The sequence below is a fragment of the Scyliorhinus torazame genome, chromosome 3 (assembly GCF_047496885.1).
Source record: "Scyliorhinus torazame isolate Kashiwa2021f chromosome 3, sScyTor2.1, whole genome shotgun sequence".
Classification (NCBI taxonomy): Eukaryota; Metazoa; Chordata; class Chondrichthyes; order Carcharhiniformes; family Scyliorhinidae; genus Scyliorhinus; species Scyliorhinus torazame.
The window spans coordinates 56,383,800-56,403,327 of record NC_092709.1 but is presented as its reverse complement, the minus strand read 5'-3'; the positions used below and the strand labels follow the sequence as shown (position 1 = coordinate 56,403,327).

The 19,528-nt window shown below is 47.3% G+C and overlaps 1 protein-coding gene across 1 annotated transcript in view; it reads right to left on the bottom strand.

Moving 5' to 3' along the window:
- The window catches only part of ankrd50 (ankyrin repeat domain 50), a 197,910-nt gene that overhangs the window by 95,191 nt on the left and 83,191 nt on the right, over positions 1-19,528 (bottom strand). Inside the window, exon 2 of the mRNA XM_072495683.1 lies at positions 10,980-11,209. Within this exon, the coding sequence (XP_072351784.1) occupies positions 10,980-11,209 (230 nt within the window). The remainder of the gene's footprint in view (positions 1-10,979; positions 11,210-19,528) is intronic.

Below are 19,528 nucleotides of genomic sequence, written 5' to 3'. Positions count from 1 at the left end.
TCCAACAAGCAATATTTATAGCAGCACAAGTGAATCTCCAGTTAATGCACACCATCTGCAAACAATTAATATACAATTAACAGTTTACTCTAAGTCATGAAAATGGTGATGAAATGGTGTTGCGTCAGTGCTACCAAATGCCACTAACCTGCTCACATATTCTCTGTTTGGGTTCCACCAGGACCACTTAATTCCAGGCCTCAAACAGCCTTTGTCCAAAGATGGGTAAAAGAGCGGAATTGCAGTGGTAAGGCAAGAGTGAGTGCCTCTGACATCAAGGCAGGAGGAATTGTCCGAATGTGGCATCAAGCAGCCCCAGCGAAATTGAAGTCAATGGGAATAAGGATGATCAGGCACATAGCAAGAGGGTTGTGGTTGCTGTAGGCCAATAACCTTTGCCCCAAGATAATGTCTCAAAGTTCCTCATAGCATTGTCCTCAGCTCAACCAACTTCGGCTCCATCTGTGACCTTCCCAGCATCATAAAGCCATAAGTAGAAATGCTCATGTTGGGTGTATAAATGCAAATCCTCAGATAATGAAGCAGTCTGTGTTTACAAGCAGCAAGACCTGGACACCATTCCGACCTGATCTGATATACGGCAAGCAACATTTGCGTCACAGAAGTGGCGGGCAATGACTATTTCAAATGAGAGAGAGCTTAATCAACTCAACGACATTTAAGAATCGCTAACCCAATCCCAACTCACCCACTTCCATTTTTAAGAGACTGGATGCGAGGGTGGACACCACTGCTTCAAGGAGGTGGGATGAGCATTTAAACACTATGCAGGTTGCATGCCTCAGATTTTACCTGTCTTTCATGTTTAATGTTGGGTAAATTCAGCAGATAAAGCGAAATGACGATTACTTTGTGCAAGAGGCAGATTGTCTCTCAGTACTGCTTTTGGGCCAGAAGGAGGGATGCTTTCACCTCAAAGACCCCATGAGGAACAGGGACTCCCAACACCCCAACCTCAGAAAAGATATGGAATGCCAACCCCACTAACTCAGCAGCATGCTCCCCATACCTACTCTTGTAACTATGGACTCCTTTTTCCCCACCTGGCAGGGAACCAAGCCTGTGAATCAGCTGACCTCTGGGTGAAGACCATGTTTTAAACAAAAAGATGTATACACTGGCATTAAAACACCATAATTTGCAAAATCCTCAACTTCCCCACCTACTCCAGAGTTAACTGCTTTTAAAGGCAATACAAACTGTAACAGAGCCTGAAATACAACAGCCTGAATTTACATACAGAACGTCCGGTGGCGGCATGTAGGAGGAAGTCGCACGTTGGGCAGCTCCTGCTTGAAGCTTGAATTTTCAGAATTTAACTCCCGGTCCCGGGGCAAGTTTTCAACAAATAAGTGCAGGAAGACATAAGGAAGGAGGGGGATGTCCAAAAACCAAAAGAAAGCCGCCAAGAAGAAGGGGCGAGTGAAGGTTTGCCGTCGAGCGAAAGGATCAGCTTGGCAAGTGGAAAGATAGCGGAGGCTGGGTCACTGGGTGGGGCCGCACTGTGCATGGCAGAAAAGATGGCCACGGTGATGGTTGTGGAATTTGAAAAACAGTTTGCAAAGCACATGGAGGTGTTGAGGAAGGAGACAATGGCGGCAATGAAGGTGCTGGTGGAGGAGGTGATTGCCCCAGTGATGGCAGGGGTGTCAAAGACATCGGCCGAGGTGCAGGAGCAGGTGAGAAACTGAAAGGGATGGAGGAGGCCTTGTCGAAACACAGTGATCAGCTCAACCCGATGGGTGTGGAGCTGCAGAGGGTGGTGGAGGCCAACAAAAGACTGCGAGCGAAGGTGGGGGACCTGGAAAACAGATCTAGGTGGCAAAATCTGAGGGTCGTAGGCCAGCCCGAAGGGCTGGAGGGCCCAAGGCCAACTGAGTACTTTGCCAAGATGTTGGTGGAGCTGTTGGGATAGGGGGAAGATCCCTCCCGGTATGAACTGGATCTGGCTCATCGGTCGTTGAGGCCCAAACCAAAGGCGAAGAGGTGCCAAGAGCTGTGACTATTTGTTTCCATAGGTTCCACATGAAGGAGAAGGTCCTGAGTTGGGCAAAGCAGAAGGCGCAGTGGGCTGGGGCTGGTATATGTATATACCAGGACTTATGCATGGATTTGGCGAGGAGGCGGGCGGCATTCGGACGAGTGAAGACGGCACTGTATAACAGCGGTATGTGGTTCAGTCCAGTGTACCCAGCTAAGTTGAGGGAGACCTACAACTCAAAAGACATGTAATTTGAAACGGTGGAAGCAGCGGAGACATTTGTGAAGGCAGGACTGGAGCAGACGTGAGAAATGGAACTGAGGATCGGTTTTGGACTGAGGGTAGGTCGGGTGAAATATTGTATATTGTTCTATTTATTATTTCACATTATTATTTGTGTTAAATGGGGTGAAGTTGCCTATTTGGGTAGCTTATGAGGTGGGATTTTTTTTGCAATGATAATTTTATGAGGTCTGTGTGTTTGCACTGGCTTTGTTTGTTTGAAGGGGATTTCTTTGTGGAGGGGATTGGGAGTGGGGCCTGGGCTGGGGCCACCACAATAGCAAGCTAAAGCTGGCTAGTGGACGGGAGTGTGGTGGGGGGAGCTGCTGTGGTCAAGCAGGTTTCAATGGGCCTCGGTGGTGTGAAAAGTGGGGGGAGGGGACCGATAATGGGTAGCTGTTTTTGAGAGGAAGTGGATGGGGGGAATTTTGGGATGGGGTGGGGGAGGAGTTCGATGACAACAAAGGGATCTGGTGGGCCAAGTCCTGTGGGCAGGGCCTGGAGATATGACGATGACGGATATGTGGTGGTGCATGGGGGGGGGGGGGGGGGGAAGAGAGAGAGAGAGAGAGAGAGAGAGAGAGAGAGAGAGAGAGAGAGAGAGAGAGAGAGAGAGAGAGACCGAGAGAGACCGAGAGAGACCGAGAGAGACCGAGAGAGACCGAGCGCGCGGTCAGGATAATTACGTGGAACGTGAGGGGTTTGAAGGGAGGGCCAGTGAAGAGGTTGAGGGTGTTTGCGCACCTAAAAAGTTTAATGGCCGATGTTGTCATGCTGAAAGAGACCCAGCATGAAGGTGAAAGACCAGATCAGGCTCAGGAAGGGCTGGGTGTGCCAAGTATTTCATTCAGGGTTCGGCAATAGGGCGCGGGCGGTAGCGGTTTTGGTGGGTAAGAGAGTGAAGTTCCAGATGGAGAAGGTGGTGGCTGAACAGCGGGGTAGACATGTGATAGTAACAGCTGCATTGGAGGGAAGGTTGGTGGTGTTGACAAGTGTGTATGGCCTTAACTGGGATGATGCCGGATTTGTGAGTAAGATTTATTCAAAGATAGACTTTTTTGTAGTAGAGAAGGCATTGCTGGCAGGGATTGGGGATCAAAGTATTCATTGATAGCAATCTTGGATCACGTGTCAGATTGGGTGGACATGGTGTTGGAAAAGGGTGTAGAGCAGAGAGGAGAATGGATGTGGGGTTGTTGGGGGGGCCGAAGTTTTTGTGAGAAGATCAGGAAGGTGATTGAGGAGTATGTCGGCTTTAACTGCACGGGGGAAGTATCCACAGGCGGTGGTATTGGAGGCCCTGAAGGCGGAAGTGAGGGGGGAGGTGATATTGTTTAAGGCCAGGGTGGATAAAGAGGAGAAGGAGGAACGTCAAAGGTTTATAGATGCAGATGCGGCACTTTTGGACAGAAGGAGGGAGTTTCAGGCTAGCTTTGATAGTTGTCCATGGGAAGGCGGTGCGGCAACTGAGATGGGTGAGGGGAGAAGACGGGCGCATGCTGGCAGGCCAACTTCAGAGGGAAGTGGCGACGAGGGAAATTGTCCAGGTGTGGGATAGGATGGGGAAATTGGTGGTGGCCCCAGATCAGATTAATAAGGTGTTTGAGGAAAATTTGTATCGGTCGGAGCCACCGGGGAGGATCAGGGGATGCAAATCCTGCAGGATGTTTGAGGTGAGGGATGCAGTTAGTGTCCCTGCTGATTTTACCTGCAGGAAGTGCTGCCATCTCCAGCTCCTCCAAGAACGAGTTAGGGAACTGGAGCTGGAGTTGGAAGAACTTCGGATCATTCGGGAGGCAGAAGGAGTCATAGATAGCAGCTTCAGGGAATTAGTTACACCAAAGATTGGAGATAGGTGGGTAACTGTAAGAGGGACTGGGAAAAAGCAGTCAGTGCAGGGATCCCCTGCGGTCGTACCCCTGAGAAACAAGTATACCGCTTTGGATACTTGTGGGGGGGGGGGGACTTACCAGGGGTAAGCCATGGGGTACGGGCCTCTGGCACGGAGTCTGTCCCTGTTGCTCAGAAGGGAAGGGAGGAGAGGAGCAGAGCATTAGTAATTGGGGACTCTATAGTCAGGGGCACAGATAGGAGATTTTGTGGGAGCGAGAGAGACTCACGTTTGGTATGTTGCCTCCCAGGTGCAAGGGTACGTGATGTCTCGGATTGTGTTTTCCGGGTCCTTAGGGGGAGGGGGAGCAGCCCCAAGTTGTGGTCCACATTGGCACTAACGACATAGGTAGGAAAGGGGACAAGGATGTCAGGCAGGCTTTCAGGGAGCTAGGATGGAAGCTCAGAACTAGAACAAACAGAGTTGTTATCTCTGGGTTGTTGCCCGTGCCACGTGATAGTGAGATGAGGAATAGGGAGAGAGAGCATTTAAACACGTGGCTACAGGGATGGTGCAGGCGGGAGGGATTCAGATTTCTGGATAACTGGGGCTCTTTCTGGGGAAGGTGGGACCTCTACAGACAGGATGGTCTACATCTGAACCTGAGGGGCACAAATACCCTGGGGGGGGAGATTTGTTAGTGCTCTTTGGGGGGGTTTAAACCAATGCAGCAGGGGCATGGGAACCTGGATTGTAGTTTTAGGGTAAGGGAGAATGAGAGTATAGAGGTCAGGAGCACAGATTTGACGTCGCAGGAGGGGGCCAGTGTTCAGGTAGGTGGTTTGAAGTGTGTCTACTTCAATGCCAGGAGTATACGAAACAAGGTAGGGGAACTGGCAGCATGGGTTGGTACCTGGGACTTCGATGTTGAGGCCATTTCGGAGACATGGATAGAGCAGGGACAGGAATGGATGTTGCAGGTTCCGGGGTTTAGGTGTTTTAGTAAGCTCAGAGAAGGAGGCAAAAGAGGGGGAGGTGTGGCGCTGCTAGTCAAGAGCAGTATTACGGTGGCGGAGAGGATGCTAGATGGGGACTCTTCTTCCGAGGTAGTATGGGCTGAAGTTAGAAACAGGAAAGGAGAGGTCACCCTGTTGGGAGTTTTTTATAGGCCTCCTAATAGTTCTAGGGATGTAGAGGAAAGGATGGCGAAGATGATTCTGGATATGAGCGAAAGTAACAGGGTAGTTATTATGGGAGACTTTAACTTTCCAAATATTGACTGGAAAAGATATAGTTCGAGTACAACAGATGGGTCGTTTTTTGTACAGTGTGTGCAGGAGAGTTTCCTGAAACAATATGTTGACAGGCCAACAAGAGGCGAGGCCACGTTGGATTTGGTTTTGGGTAATGAACCAGGCCAGGTGTTGGATTTGGAGGTAGGAGAGCACTTTGGGGACAGTGACCACAATTCGGTGACGTTTACGTTAATGATGGAAAGGGATAAGTATACACCGCAGGGCAAGAGTTATAGCTGGGGGAAGGGCAATTATGATGCCATTAGACGTGACTTGGGGGGGATAAGGTGGCGAAGTAGGCTGCAACTGTTGGGCACACTGAATAAGTGGGGCTTGTTCAAGGATCAGCGACTGCGTGTTCTTGATAAGTATGTACCGGTCAGGCAGGGAGGAAGGCGTCGAGCGAGGGAACCGTGGTTTACCAAGGAAGTGGAATCTCTTGTTAAGAGGAAGGAGGCCTATGTGAAGATGAGGTGTGAAGTTTCAGTTGGGGCGATGGATAGTTACAAGATAGCGAGGAAGGATCTAAAGAGAGAGCTAAGACGAGCAAGGAGGGGACATGAGAAGTATTTGGCAGGAAGGATCAAGGAAAACCCTAAAGCTTTCTATAGGTATGTCAGGAATAAGCGAATGACTAGGGAAAGAGGACCAGTCAAGGACAGGGATGGGAAATTGTGTGTGGAGTCTGAAGAGATAGGCGAGATACTAAATGAATATTTTGCGTCAGTATTCACTCAGGAAAAAGATAATGTTGTGGAGGAGAATGCTGAGCCCCAGGCTAATAGAATAGATGGCATTGAGGTATGTAGGGAAGAGGTGTTGGCAATTCTGGACAGGCTTAAAATAGATAAGTCCCCGGGACCTGATGGGATTTATCCTAGGATTCTCTGGGAGGCCAGGGAAGAGATTGCTGGACCTTTGGCTTTGATTTTTATGTCATCATTGGCTACAGGAATAGTGCCAGAGGACTGGAGGATAGCAAATGTGGTCCCTTTGTTCAAAAAGGGGAGCAGAGACAACCCCGGCAACTATAGACCGGTGAGCCTCACGTCTGTAGTGGGTAAAGTCTTGGAGGGGATTATAAGAGACAAGATTTATAATCATCTGGATAGGAATAATATGATCAGGGATAGTCAGCATGGCTTTGTGAAGGGTAGGTCATGCCTCACAAACCTTATTGAGTTCTTTGAGAAGGTGACTGAACAGGTAGATGAGGGTAGAGCAGTTGATGTGGTGTATATGGATTTCAGCAAAGCGTTTGATAAGGTTCCCCACGGTAGGCTATTGCAGAAAATACGGAGGCTGGGGATTGAGGGTGATTTAGAGATGTGGATCAGAAATTGGCTAGCTGAAAGAAGACAGAGGGTGGTGGTTGATGGGAAATGTTCAGAATGGAGTACAGTCACAAGTGGAGTACCACAAGGATCTGTTCTGGGGCCGTTGCTGTTTGTCATTTTTATCAATGACCTAGAGGAAGGCGCAGGAGGGTGGGTGAGTAAATTTGCAGACGATACTAAAGTCGGTGGTGTTGTCGATAGTGTGGAAGGATGTAGCAGGTTACAGAGGGATATAGATAAGCTGCAGAGCTGGGCTGAGAGGTGGCAAATGGCGTTTAATGTAGAGAAGTGTGAGGTGATTCACTTTGGAAGGAATAACAGGAATGCGGAATATTTGGCTAATGGCAAAGTTCTTGAAAGTGTGGATGAGCAGAGGGATCTAGGTGTCCATGTACATAGATCCCTGAAAGTTGCCACCCAGGTTGATAGGGTTGTGAAGGAGGCCTATGGAGTGTTGGCCTTTATTGGTAGAGGGATTGAGTTCCGGAGTCGGGAGGTCATGTTGCAGCTGTACAGAACTCTGGTATGGCCGCATTTGGAGTATTGCGTACAGTTCTGGTCACCGCATTATAGGAAGGACGTGGAGGCTTTGGAGCAGGTGCAGAGGAGATTTACCAGGATGTTGCCTGGTATGGAGGGAAAATCTTATGAGGAAAGGCTGATGGGCTTGAGGTTGTTTTCGTTGGAGAGAAGAAGGTTAAGAGGAGACTTAATAGAGGCATACAAAATGATCAGGGGGTTGGATAGGGTGGACAGTGAGAGCCTTCTCCCGCGGATGGAAATGGCTGGCACGAGGGGACATAACTTTAAACTGAGGGGTAAAAGAAATAGGACAGAGGTCAGAGGTAGGTTCTTTACGCAAAGAGTAGTGAGGCCGTGGAATGCCCTACCTGCTACAGTAGTGAACTCGCCAACATTGAGGGCATTTAAAAGTTTATTGGATAAACATATGGATGATAATGGCATAGTGTAGGTTAGATGGCTTTTGTTTCGGTGCAACATTGTGGGCCGAAGGGCCTGTACTGCACTGTATTGTTCTGTGTTCTAAATGTTCCTGGATGGATTGGAGTACCCAAGGCTGGGGGAGGAAGTCAGGGCCACACTAGAGGGGTTGATAGGGGAAACAGGAGATAAAGGAGGAAATTGGGAGGATGCAATAGGGGAAGGTGCCAGAGCTAGATGGGTTCCCAGTGGAGTATTTTAAAGACACATTGGTGCCACTGATGGTGCGGATGTTTGAGGAGGCGATAGAGAAGGGGGTGCTACCACAAACATTGGGGCTGGCCTCAATCTCCTTGCTGTTAAAGAAAGATAAGGACCCGAAGGAGTGTGGGTCATACAGGCCTATATCGCTCCTGAATGTTGACGCAAAGATACTGCCGAAGGTACTGGCAGTTAGATTGGAGGGGGGCTTCCCGAAGATGATAGGGAGGACCAGACAGGATTCGTGAAAGGATGGCAGCTAATCTCAAGTATTAAGTTATTAAATGCAATCATGTCACCGACTGAGGGAAAGGAGACGGAGATGGTGGTTGCGCTAGATGCAGAAATGGCATTTTTGATTGAGCAGAATGGGGGTATTTGAAGGTGATTCTTGAGAGGTTTGTGATCGGACCGAGATTTATGGAGTGGATAAGCTATTATATAAGGAAATGATGGCGAGTGTCCGCACAAATTACATGAGTTTGGGGTACTTTGCTCTGCACTGGGGTCCAAGCAGGGGTCTCCTATGTCCCCATTGCCATTTGCATTAGTGATAGAGCCTTTGGCCATCGTCTTAAGGAGCTCGTGACTGTGGAAGGGAATGGTAAGGGCGGGGGGGGAACATCGGGTATGTCTCTGTACGCGGACGATTTGATTTATATATATATATATATATATATATATATATATATATATAGATATTATATATACATATATGTATAATATATATATTTATATCAGAGCCGAGTACATTGGTGGGGAACATAATGGAACTTTTCTGAAGATTTGAGTCTTTTTCAGGATATAAATTGAACCTGGAAAAGAGTGAATATTAAGTTGAGGCAGCACTTTAAGCTGCAGGGGTTGGGCCGGGGGAGATGCCGATCAGTGAGAATTACAGGTTTGAGGCAGGGAGGCTGAATGGGAGGTTTCGGAGATGGGAGGAGAGGGGGATCAGGGAATTAAAAGACTTGTTCCTAGGAGAATGTTTAGCGAGGTTGGAAGCGTTGGGGGGGAAATATGCACTGGGGCAAGAGGAATGGTTTGGGTACCTACAGCTCCGAGACTTTGCTTGGAAGGAGGTTCAGAGCTTCCTGAAAGAGCCAATCCCCTCACTGTTGGAAGAGGTATTGACGGCAGGGGGAAGGGAGAAGGGGATGGTGTCGGCGATCTACAGGAGGATTTTGGGGAGGATGGGGTGTCCATGGAGGGGATTAAAGCTAGGTGGGAGGAAGAGTTGGGGGAGGCGATGGAAGATGGTTTGTGGTGTGAGGTGTTCCGGAGGGTGAACGCCTCAACCTCATGTAAGAGGTTGGGGCTGATACAGCTGAAGGTTGTGTATAGGGCGCATCTCATGAGGGCAAGGATGAGCCGACTCTTTGAGGAAGTAGAGGACGTATGTGAGCATTGTGGGAGGAGACCGCAAACCATGTACATATGTTTTGGTGCTATCCGAAGCTGGAGAAGTATTGGAGGGAGATTTACAGTGTCATCTCGGGGATACTGCACGTGTACTTGGAACCAGCGCCCCTAGAAGCCATTTTCGGGGTGTCAGACCTGCCCGAGCTGCAGGCAGATGCAGGGGCAGATGTTTTAGTTGATTTGACCAGAGGCGGCTTCTGTTGGGGTGGAGGTCAGCTTCTCCACCCTGAGCCTCGGCTTGGCGGGGGGACCTACTTGAATTTCTGAATCTCGAGAAGGTGAAATTTGAGGTGAGGGGGATGAAGGAAGGGGTCTACAATTCATGGAGAATGTTTATTATGCATTTTTGAGAATTGGTTGCCATTGAACTTTAGGGGGGAGGGAAGTGGGGGGGGGGGGTTTGGGGTTGGGGTTATTGTTGTCTTTGACTACACTGTTTACTGATTGACTGTTTATTTTTTACCTGGAACGTACAGGTGGATGTTTTGGTTTGTATATTGAGGGGGGGGTTTTGTTTGGGGGATTGGTATTGTGTTTGCTTTTTCATTTGTTATTTGTTTGATGAAAATGTTGAAAATGAGGAGAATTAAAAAAAATGAATTTACACACAGACTGCCAAAAAGCAAAACATTAACCTATTTTTCAGAGTGCCGCTTTATATAACTGTCTACACACATCTACAAGCTAGAAAAATGTTAATAAATGGATTAGGATAATAGAAATAAAGATGCAATAGGAAAAGCATACAATTGGCACCACCAATACTTAAGTGTCAGAATCACACCTAAATTAGCTATATCTGAATTCCAATCATTTGTACTGATTTGACGTTATTTCAGAGTGTTAGCGAAAAATAGGTGGTGAGCAAATTTAGTTCCTTTCTCCAAAGCATGTGCACATCCCCATGACAGGTCTATTTGCAATATGTAATTCCCAGTGCATTGACAGCATTTCCCCAGTGTAACAATTTGACCCACCTGGTACTGGCCACTATCACTTTATGAGTCTTTGAATGTGTCACAAAAATGCCCAGCTTTGTGGATGCAAACTGGTATGTAGATTTCAAATACAAAATGGGAACACATTGCTTTCTCACAACCTGGACTGCAGTGAAGAATGACCATTATATCATCTTTAGGAGGTTTGACTACCTCATCCATCTGACAAAACGTAAAAGGACATAAGGAAGGTAAGAGTTGGAAGAAGCAAAGAACAAACAAAGGGCAGGTGAAGAGGAAGGGCTAAAATAGGAAAAACTATGGCAGCTCCATAGCACAAAACTACTTGATGGAATTCTGAGCAGATGGCATATCATGTTAACATTATGAAATTATTTAGTGGACAAAATGGCACTGTTGTCGTCACAGATTCACAGAATTATTACAAAAAGAGGGTGGCTATTTAGTCTGTAGTGTTGCTCTGAATGAGCAATTCACGTACCATTCCCCGACTTCTCCCCATAACCCTGTATATATCCTTCTTTCTCAGATAACAAGCCAATTATCTTTTACATGCCTCAATTACTTGCCTCCACCACATTCTCAGGCAGCACATTCCAGATCATCAGTCTGTGTAACAAGCAGGATTAGGTGGAGGAAATGTCTCACCTGTGAACATTTTTGTCACCATTTTACTCCGTTTCCTGGCAGAGCAGATAAGCAACAGCCATGGTGGGAAGAACTCGTGATGACTTGCTAGAAGCTCTGCTATAGTCCGTATCAGGCCTGCTTGCCTTTGCTCCCCTTCTGCACAGTTGCAGCCTTCATCAACAGAATCTACGACAATGAAGAGATTCTGTGAAGGTGGTTTTATTCCCAACAGTGGCAAAAGTACACATCTGAAAAGAAGAAACATGGGAGATGTTACTTGAACTTCACAACTTTAAAAGCACACCACCTTTACACAGAAATGAGCAACGTAAATCAATTCAGATTTCAACATCTGTCAAATTTTATGCAAATACACATGCACTCTCTCCATAAACACTCCTCCTCTCTTTCATTTGCATGAACACATACTTTCTTGTGCCACGCCACTCCCATTCAGACCTCAATGCTAATCACGTGATTTGGTGAGAAAATGGGCATTCATGTAGTTTCCATACTTATCGTTCTGACTCAAATGACAAATTATCTTTCTCCTGACTAGTCTGGGAATACATTTCCACTTATTGTAATTATCCTCAGCTGGAAAAGGGCTAAATTTATGGAAATAAAATGAGTGCAGGATTAATCTCAGTTGTGAATCCACTCCGAAATGATACACTAATTCCATACTCGGTTCACTTATGGAAAAAAAAATGGCCACTTGAACTACAGCCACCAGAACTTTTGAAATTTACCCCAGCATGTTGAAAGCCACTGTGAAAGAGAAAATACACCTTTTTAAACAGAGATGTGCACCTCCCTCACGGGGCCATCCCATAATAACCAAATTGAATTGATATGAAGTTATCTTTCTTAATCCCATATTTTATAAACTACACCTGGTTAAATAGATTTATGAAAATCATAATGCATGAAAAATAGTTCATATATATTTTAATATAAATCTTGTAACAGGTATGGAAATTGACATTAATGAACCGGTTAGAAACAATTAGAAACAAAATCAAGCCTTTGGGGTGGCTACAACATCAGAATCATGATATATAGTAAAGTCAAATGTTCTGAATTTCAATAGTACTATTCCAAAGTTTACAATATGGCTTTCAGTGTAGTGCAAAGTATTTTCCAAGTAGTAGTCAAGATTTACTGATAACCAATTTGTATCATTACAGTCCAAACAAATGTAAACCTTTAAAATCTCAGCAACAGAAAATTTGCATCTTACTCAGGCGATTGGTGGGTGTTATCAGATCACCTGCCTTGAACATATGATCTTCTGTAAATTTCAAACCAATTGTACAAAGGAGTTTCAATGCGAAGGATCACTTTTCTATACTGTTACAAAAATCCAGTTCATGATTTATGCTTTTAGAGCATAATTTTTAGTTTTCGGAATTAAAGTTTTAACTATAGGTAAATGGGGGAATCAGATTGAGAAACTGATAAGCAACCCTGAAGTAAATACAATTCAAACAATCTTAGAATTAAATGTTAACCTATAGTTTATCTTACAAGGTCAGAGTTGATGGTGAAAAAAAAAACCTTAAATAGTCATAACATTCAAGGCTATGGACCAAGTGCTGGCAAATGGGATTACGTAGGCAGGTCATGTGCTCTTCACGCGTCGGTGCAGATTCGAGGGGCTGACGGGCCTCTTCTGTGCTGTATTATTCTGTCATTCTGTGATAACGAGTGACCCATTTCTGTACTTCTGAATAGAACCAGGGTGTCTATCGTTAACTCCATAAAAGCTAGCAGTTCAGAGAATCATAGAATTTACAGTTAGAAGGAGGCCATTCGGCCCATAGAGTCAACACCAGCCCTTGGAAAGAGCACCCTACCCAAGCCCACACCTTCACCCTATCCCCGTAACCCAGTAATCTCACCTAACCTTTTTGGACACCAAGGGCAATTTAGCATGGTCAATCCACTGAACCTGCACATCCTTGGACTGTGGGAGGAAACCGGAGCACCCGGGGGAAACCCACGCAGATACAAGGCTCTGCACAGTGGTCCACTGAGAATTGAACCTGGAGCTGTGAAGCAGCTGTGCTAACCACTGTGCTACCGTACTGCCCAAAACACTGATTCTGTATTACCTAGATTCTCCATTTGAACAATTTCAATAAAGTAGACAAACTTTCTGAACAATACTGGAAGCGGTTGGGGAAATTAAAACCATTGTATGCAGAAACGTTTTTGCTTCAACCACAATTGGTGAATTCTAGTGCTCAAAATGGATAGAATAAACCTCAAATTATCAAGAATGCATCGGTAGAGAACAGTTTTAATTACTTAAACACAAAGAAACAAAATGTTTTTCAACTATATTCCCAAATCTGAAAAGGTAGGAGGCGATTTATAGAGTGCAAACTTTTCTTGCATCTTCATATAAAATATTTTACTTCAGCTTTCATTGTCATCTTTTTTCAAAGTTTCCCCTTATTTCCAGTTACTTTTCTTAATTCCCGTTTCCACAGTTCCCTCCAAACTGTGTGTTTTCTAAGAATTTTCCCTACCTTTTTAGCTTGAAATGGTGAAAGAAATCAAAAATGTTCTGGGAATGAGGTTCATAAGACTCCACTAGAAATTGATTGAAGGGAAAATAATTATTTGTATTTTTGGTTAAATCATCCCAAAGCATATCACATAGCCAGAGGTAGTGATTCAGGGTGGAGCCTTGGTTAAATGTCATTGTGTTGATTCACCGTTTGCTGTCAAAAGCAGGTGGTTCAGTTTGGGGACAGAGAGGCAGTTCAGTTTGGTTTTCATGCTTTAGTTTGCAGTTAGTAGAAGAAATCTATAGTGGTCCTCCCAAAGCCTTGTGGCAGAAATCAGTCAGCTTGAATAATCAGCTGTGGGACCAGCTGCTAGACAGAAATTATGGAAGAATAAAGGGCACATTCGAACCAGAGGGTAATCTTGATGTTTTAACCTCTTCAGCAAGAAGGCAGTGAAGCCCATGATTGAACTGAAAAATCCATATTCATGAAGTAGTGGTTAGCACTGCTGTCTCACAGCACCAGGGACCCAGGTACGATTCCGACGTCAGATGACTGTGTGTGGAGTTTGCATATTCTCTGTGTCAGTGTGGGTTTCCGGTGGAGTTATAGGGATAGGGTTGGGGTAGTGGACCTGGGTAGGATGTTATTTCGGAGGGTCAATGCAGTCTCAATGGGCTGAATGGCCTCCTTCTGCACTGTGGGGATTCTATGATTCAAAGTTTGTAAAGAAAACGTAGAGAGTTGTTTTTGTCACCAAAAAGTTAATAAAGGACCCCTAAAGAATTTTACCTAATAATAATAATCTTTATTGTCACAAGTAGGCTTACATTAACGCTGCAATGAAGTTACTGTGAAAAGCCCCTAGTCGCCACATTCCGGCGCCTGTTCGGGTGAATGGAGGGAGTATTCGGTGTGTCCAATTGACCTAACAGTACGTCTTTCGGGACTTGTGGGAGGAAACTGGAGATCCAGGAGTAATCCCATGCAGACACGGGGAGAACATGCAGACTCTGCACAGCCAGTGACCCAAGCCGGGAATCGAATCTGGGACCCTGGTGCTGTGAAGCCAGAGTGCTTGGACAATAGCTGGAACACTGGGAGAATTAAAGTGAGATCTGGAGAACTGTGGCACACCTTTGGGTTTATCCCAGGAAAAGCGAATGAATTAAGATTTTGTACGAAAAGGAAACTCTTTGTTGCGTGGTGGGTAGGGGTGTGGAAAGTAAAACATTATAAGTTATCCGAGTTAACAGCATGGGTCTTTATAAGCTAAAGTGTGAAGTAAACTTTAATTATTTTTAATGTACGATAACATTTTCATTTCAGTGGGGGGGGGGGGGGCGTCACATGCAGACTGATGCATTATGTACTCTGGGATAACACAGGCTGCAACTGGATGCAGCTTTAACCAAAAGATACTCCAGACTTTGAAGTTAGTTCAATCTGATTTATTGAACCAGTAGCACAGTTCTCAATGTGTTCGACTCTCTGCTAACCTAAGTGTGGTTACTCTGTCTGACTGAACCAGACTAGCTCTTAGCCACATGCTGGAGGTGTTATACTGTACATACACCCTGACTCACTCTGGAGATGTTCATCAGTGGAAGGAGGTGGAGTGTGAATGCCTCGTGCCTTTTATAGTGAACTACCACCCCTGAGTGTCCTGCCTGCTTATTGGTCATGTCCTGTTTTCTGTGTTCATTAGCTGCCTGTCTATATATCATTATCTGCATGTCTGCATATCATGACATCTCCCTTTTTTAAAAAATGTTTTTTCGGCACATGGGAACGTACTTACATGTGGTGGCATATATTAGCATATTTACAAGCGGTGGCATATGTGAATGTATTTACATGTGAAGACAGCTGCCTAATGTGAGAAAACAGAACATAGCAAACAAAACAAATGTTCATAAGTCCAGTCTCTGGGGCTTGTGTCTGATCCTTGTCGATCGCCGGAGAGGTGGTGGTGGTGGGGACGACGCCTTGACAGGCGGGATGGAAGGCTGACTGACTGGTGGCCTCATAGTTCGAGGTATCAGGAGGTGGCAAAACAACAGACAGAAACGGAGAAGCAAGCGGTTGCGGGCAGGCAACTTTGCGCAATGCCCGTCTGTTTCATCGCACAACAGACCCATCAGCCATACGTACAAAATACGAGCGGGGCGCAGCCTGTCGAACAACGACAGCTGGAGCAGACCAGCCACCATCCGGCATCTTGATCCTGACAGTGTCTGCCAGGGATAACACGGGCAGATCGGTGCCATGAGCATCATAGCCCTGCTTTTGCTGGTTTCGGAGCTGCTACACCTTCTGCAGCACCAGAAGGTGATCCAGGTTGGGCAATTGTATGGCTGGAAGTGTCATCCGCAGGTCCCTGTTCATCAGGAGCTGAGCCGGCGACATGCCAGTGGCCAGTGGGGTCGCCCTGGATGCAAGCAGCGCGAGGTAGATGTCAGAAACAGGATCCGTGGCCTTGCAGATGAGCTGTTTCACAATGTGCACCCCTTTTTCAACCTTCCCATTGGCCTGCGGATAGTGTTGGCTGGAAGTGACATATTTGAAATGGTATGACTTGGCAAACATAGACCACTCGTGGCTGTTGAAGCACGGGCCAGTCACTCATGACAGTGAGTGGGATATCATGCCTGGAGAACGACTCCTTACAAGCCTTGATGACGGTCCGAGATGTGAGGTCTGAGAGCTTCGCGACTTCAGGGTAATTGGAGAAATAGTCAATAATCAACACGTAGTCACGACCATTAGCATGAAAGAGGTCGATGCCAACCTTGGACCACGGGGCAGTCTCTATTTCATGCTGCTGGAGCGTCTCGTTGCTCTGCGCTGACTGGAAGCATTGACAGGTCGCACAGTTGAGGACCATGTTCGAGATGTCCTGGCTAATACCGGCCAGTAGACAGCCTGCCTGGCTCTGCGTCTGCACTTCTCGACGCCCAGGTGTCCTTCATGGATTTGGCGGAGCACCAAGCTCTGGAGACTGAGTGGAATGACAATCCGGTCCAGCTTGAGGATACCATCAATCACCGTCAGGTCGTCCTTTACATTGTAAAATTGAGGGCACTGCCCTTTCTGCCAGCCATTGGCAAGGTGGTGCATGACACGCTGCAAGAGGGGGTCTTTGGCTGTCTCCTCGCGGATACGAACCACCTTCTCATCAGACGCCGGGAGGGTGCTAGCACACAGCTGCACCTGTGATTCAATCTGCCCGATGATTTCCAGCGGTTCACGAGGCAATGTGATGGAGCGGGACAATGCATCAGCGATGATGAGCTCCTTGCCAGGCGTGTACAGCAAGTCAAAGTCGTACCTTCTGAGTTTGAGGACGATGCGCTGCAACCGAAGCATCATGTCGTTCAGGTCCTTGTGGATAATGTGGACCAGAGGCCTATGATCCGTCTCGACAGTGAATGTCGGCAGGCCGTAGACAGTCATGAAACTTGAGAATGCCAGCGAGAAGACCCAGGCATTCGTTCTCTATTTGCGCATACCTTGTTTCGGTGGGCGTCATGGCCCTCAATGCGTAGGCTACCGGTGCCCAGGATGAAGTGTCATCGCGTTGAAGCAGCACCGCACCGATGCCATTCTGGCTCGCATCTGTCGAGATCTTCGTCTCCCTGTCTGGGTCGAAAAATGCCAAGACAGGTACAGTGGTGAGCTTGGCATTCAGCTCCAACCATTCTGCCTGATGTGCTGCCTTCCACTCAAAGGCAGTGGACTTTTTCACTAGGTTTTGTAGGGCCGTGGTGTGTGAGGCGAGGTTTGGGATGAACTTGCCCAGAAAATTGACCATGCCCAGGAAGCGCAACACCGTCTTCTTGTCTTCAGGGACCTTCATGGCTTTGATGGCCTTGACCTTGTCTGTGTCCAGGTGCACACCCTGCTGAGAGATCTGGTCACCTAGGGACTTGTGTCGACATGCCAAAGCAACATTTGGACCTGTTCAGCTTGAGGCCATTGGCATGGACACGGCGGAATATCTGCTGGAGATGGGAAACATGCTCTTCAGGGGCCGTGGACCATATGATGATGTCGTCCACGTACACACGAACCCCTTCAATGCCCTCCATCATCTGCTCCATGATGCGATGGAAGATCTCCGATGCCGAGACAATACCAAACTGCATGCGATTATAGCAGTATCTGCCAAACAGTGTGTTGAAGGTGCAGAGCCGTCGGCTGGACTCATCCAGCTGGATTTGCCAAAATCCATGGGACGCATCTAACTTGGTGAAAAAACGTGCGTGTGCCATCTCACTGGTGAGTTCCTCCCGCTTCGATGTGGTAGTGTTCACGCATTATATTCTTATTTGAGATCCTTGGGATCAATGCAGATGCGCAGGTCTCCTGAAGGCTTTCTAACACATACCATCGAGCTGACACAGTCAGTCGGTTCGGTTACCTTGGAAATGATGCCATGTTGCTGAAGATCCTTGCGCTGTGCCTTCAGGCGCTCCCTCAGCGGAGCCGGGACCCGGCGTGGTGCGTGGACCACTGGCTTGGCATCAGGTCGTAGCAGAATCTTGTATTGATATGGGAGATTGCCCATCCCGTCGAACACATCCGGACACTGAGCGAGGATGTCGTCAATGCCGGCCTGAAGATCCACATTGGAGGATGTCGTTGTGTAAACCCGCTGCAAGAGGTTCAGCTGCTTGCAGGCATGCGCGCCAAATACGGATGCCCTGTCTGGCTTGACAATTTCAAAACGTAACCGTGCATGGGTGCTCCGGTTGGAGACGAGTAGATGGCAGGATCCTAGTGCCGTGATGGCATTTCCATTGTAGTCCTGGAGCCTGCAGGCTGCTGGACACACCTTGGGGGGCTTCTTGATGCGTTTGAAATCTGCCTGTGAGAGGAGGTTGGCAGAAGCACCTGTGTCCAGCTTAAACTGGATAGAGCAGTGGTTGACCTGCATCACCGCATGCCATTCGTCCGCAGAATCCACAGCGAGGATGGATTGAATTTGTGATGAGTTGGATGTGGCATATTCACATTTGCTAATGATGCCCACACAGTAGGCGGAGTCCAGGCATTCTTCCTCTGGATCCGTTGTGCTTCCAGGATCAGAATCCTGTAATCGTTGTTGCACACTCTGAACGCGCCGTCGTCGGAATTGGGAGTGCTGGCCCCTGACTGGTGGTGCAGACCTGCACAAGGCTGCATAGTGTCCAGGCTTCCTGCAGTTTAAACATCGCCTGCCTCTTGTAGGGCAGTGTTTCTTTAAGTGGGCGTTGCCGCAGTTCGAGCACATCATGACGTCGGCATCCTGACGTTCCGCTCGTCGTCGCGCATGCGCAGTGCAGGTGTCGGCCGCTTCGTTATCCCGTTCGCATCGCGCATGCGTGGGGCCCCGGGAAAAGCGCGCAAAATGGCCACTTACATCAATGCTGAGGCACTGCATCCGAGAGATGGCCTGCACACTCTCTGCCTCGTGGGAGGCAAGTTTCTCATTTTCAGCCGATTTGTACTGGGCATAGCGATTTTTGGTGTGCTCATGCACTGTGCATGTTTCAATCGCGACTGGCAGGGTCATTTGCTTCATTTTCAGTAGCTGCTCTCTCAGAGGATCAGAGTGAACTCCAAAAACGATTTGGTCTCTGATCATGAAGTGACAATATTATCAAAGTTGCAGGACAGTGCTTGCAGGCGGAGGTTAGTTAAGAAGGAGTTGAAAGATTCATCTTTACCTTGAAGACGCTGTGTGACTATGTAGCGCTCGAAGATTTCATTGGTGTCCATTTCACAGTTGACTGTCAAACTTGTCCAGGATGGTCTGAAACTTTGTCTTGTCCTGGTCTTCAGTGAAGTGAAAAGAGTTGAAGAGTTCGATGGCTTGATCATCCGCTGGTGAGAGGAGAAGCGCAATCTTCCTTGCATCAGACGCACCCACGAGGTCTGATGCTTCGATGAACAGCAGAAACTTTTGCTTGAATGTCTGCCAGTTCGCACTGAGATTGCCGGAGATCCTGAGCTGGTGAGGAGCCCGAATCTTCTCCATGGCGCCGGGATACATTCGCTGGTCGT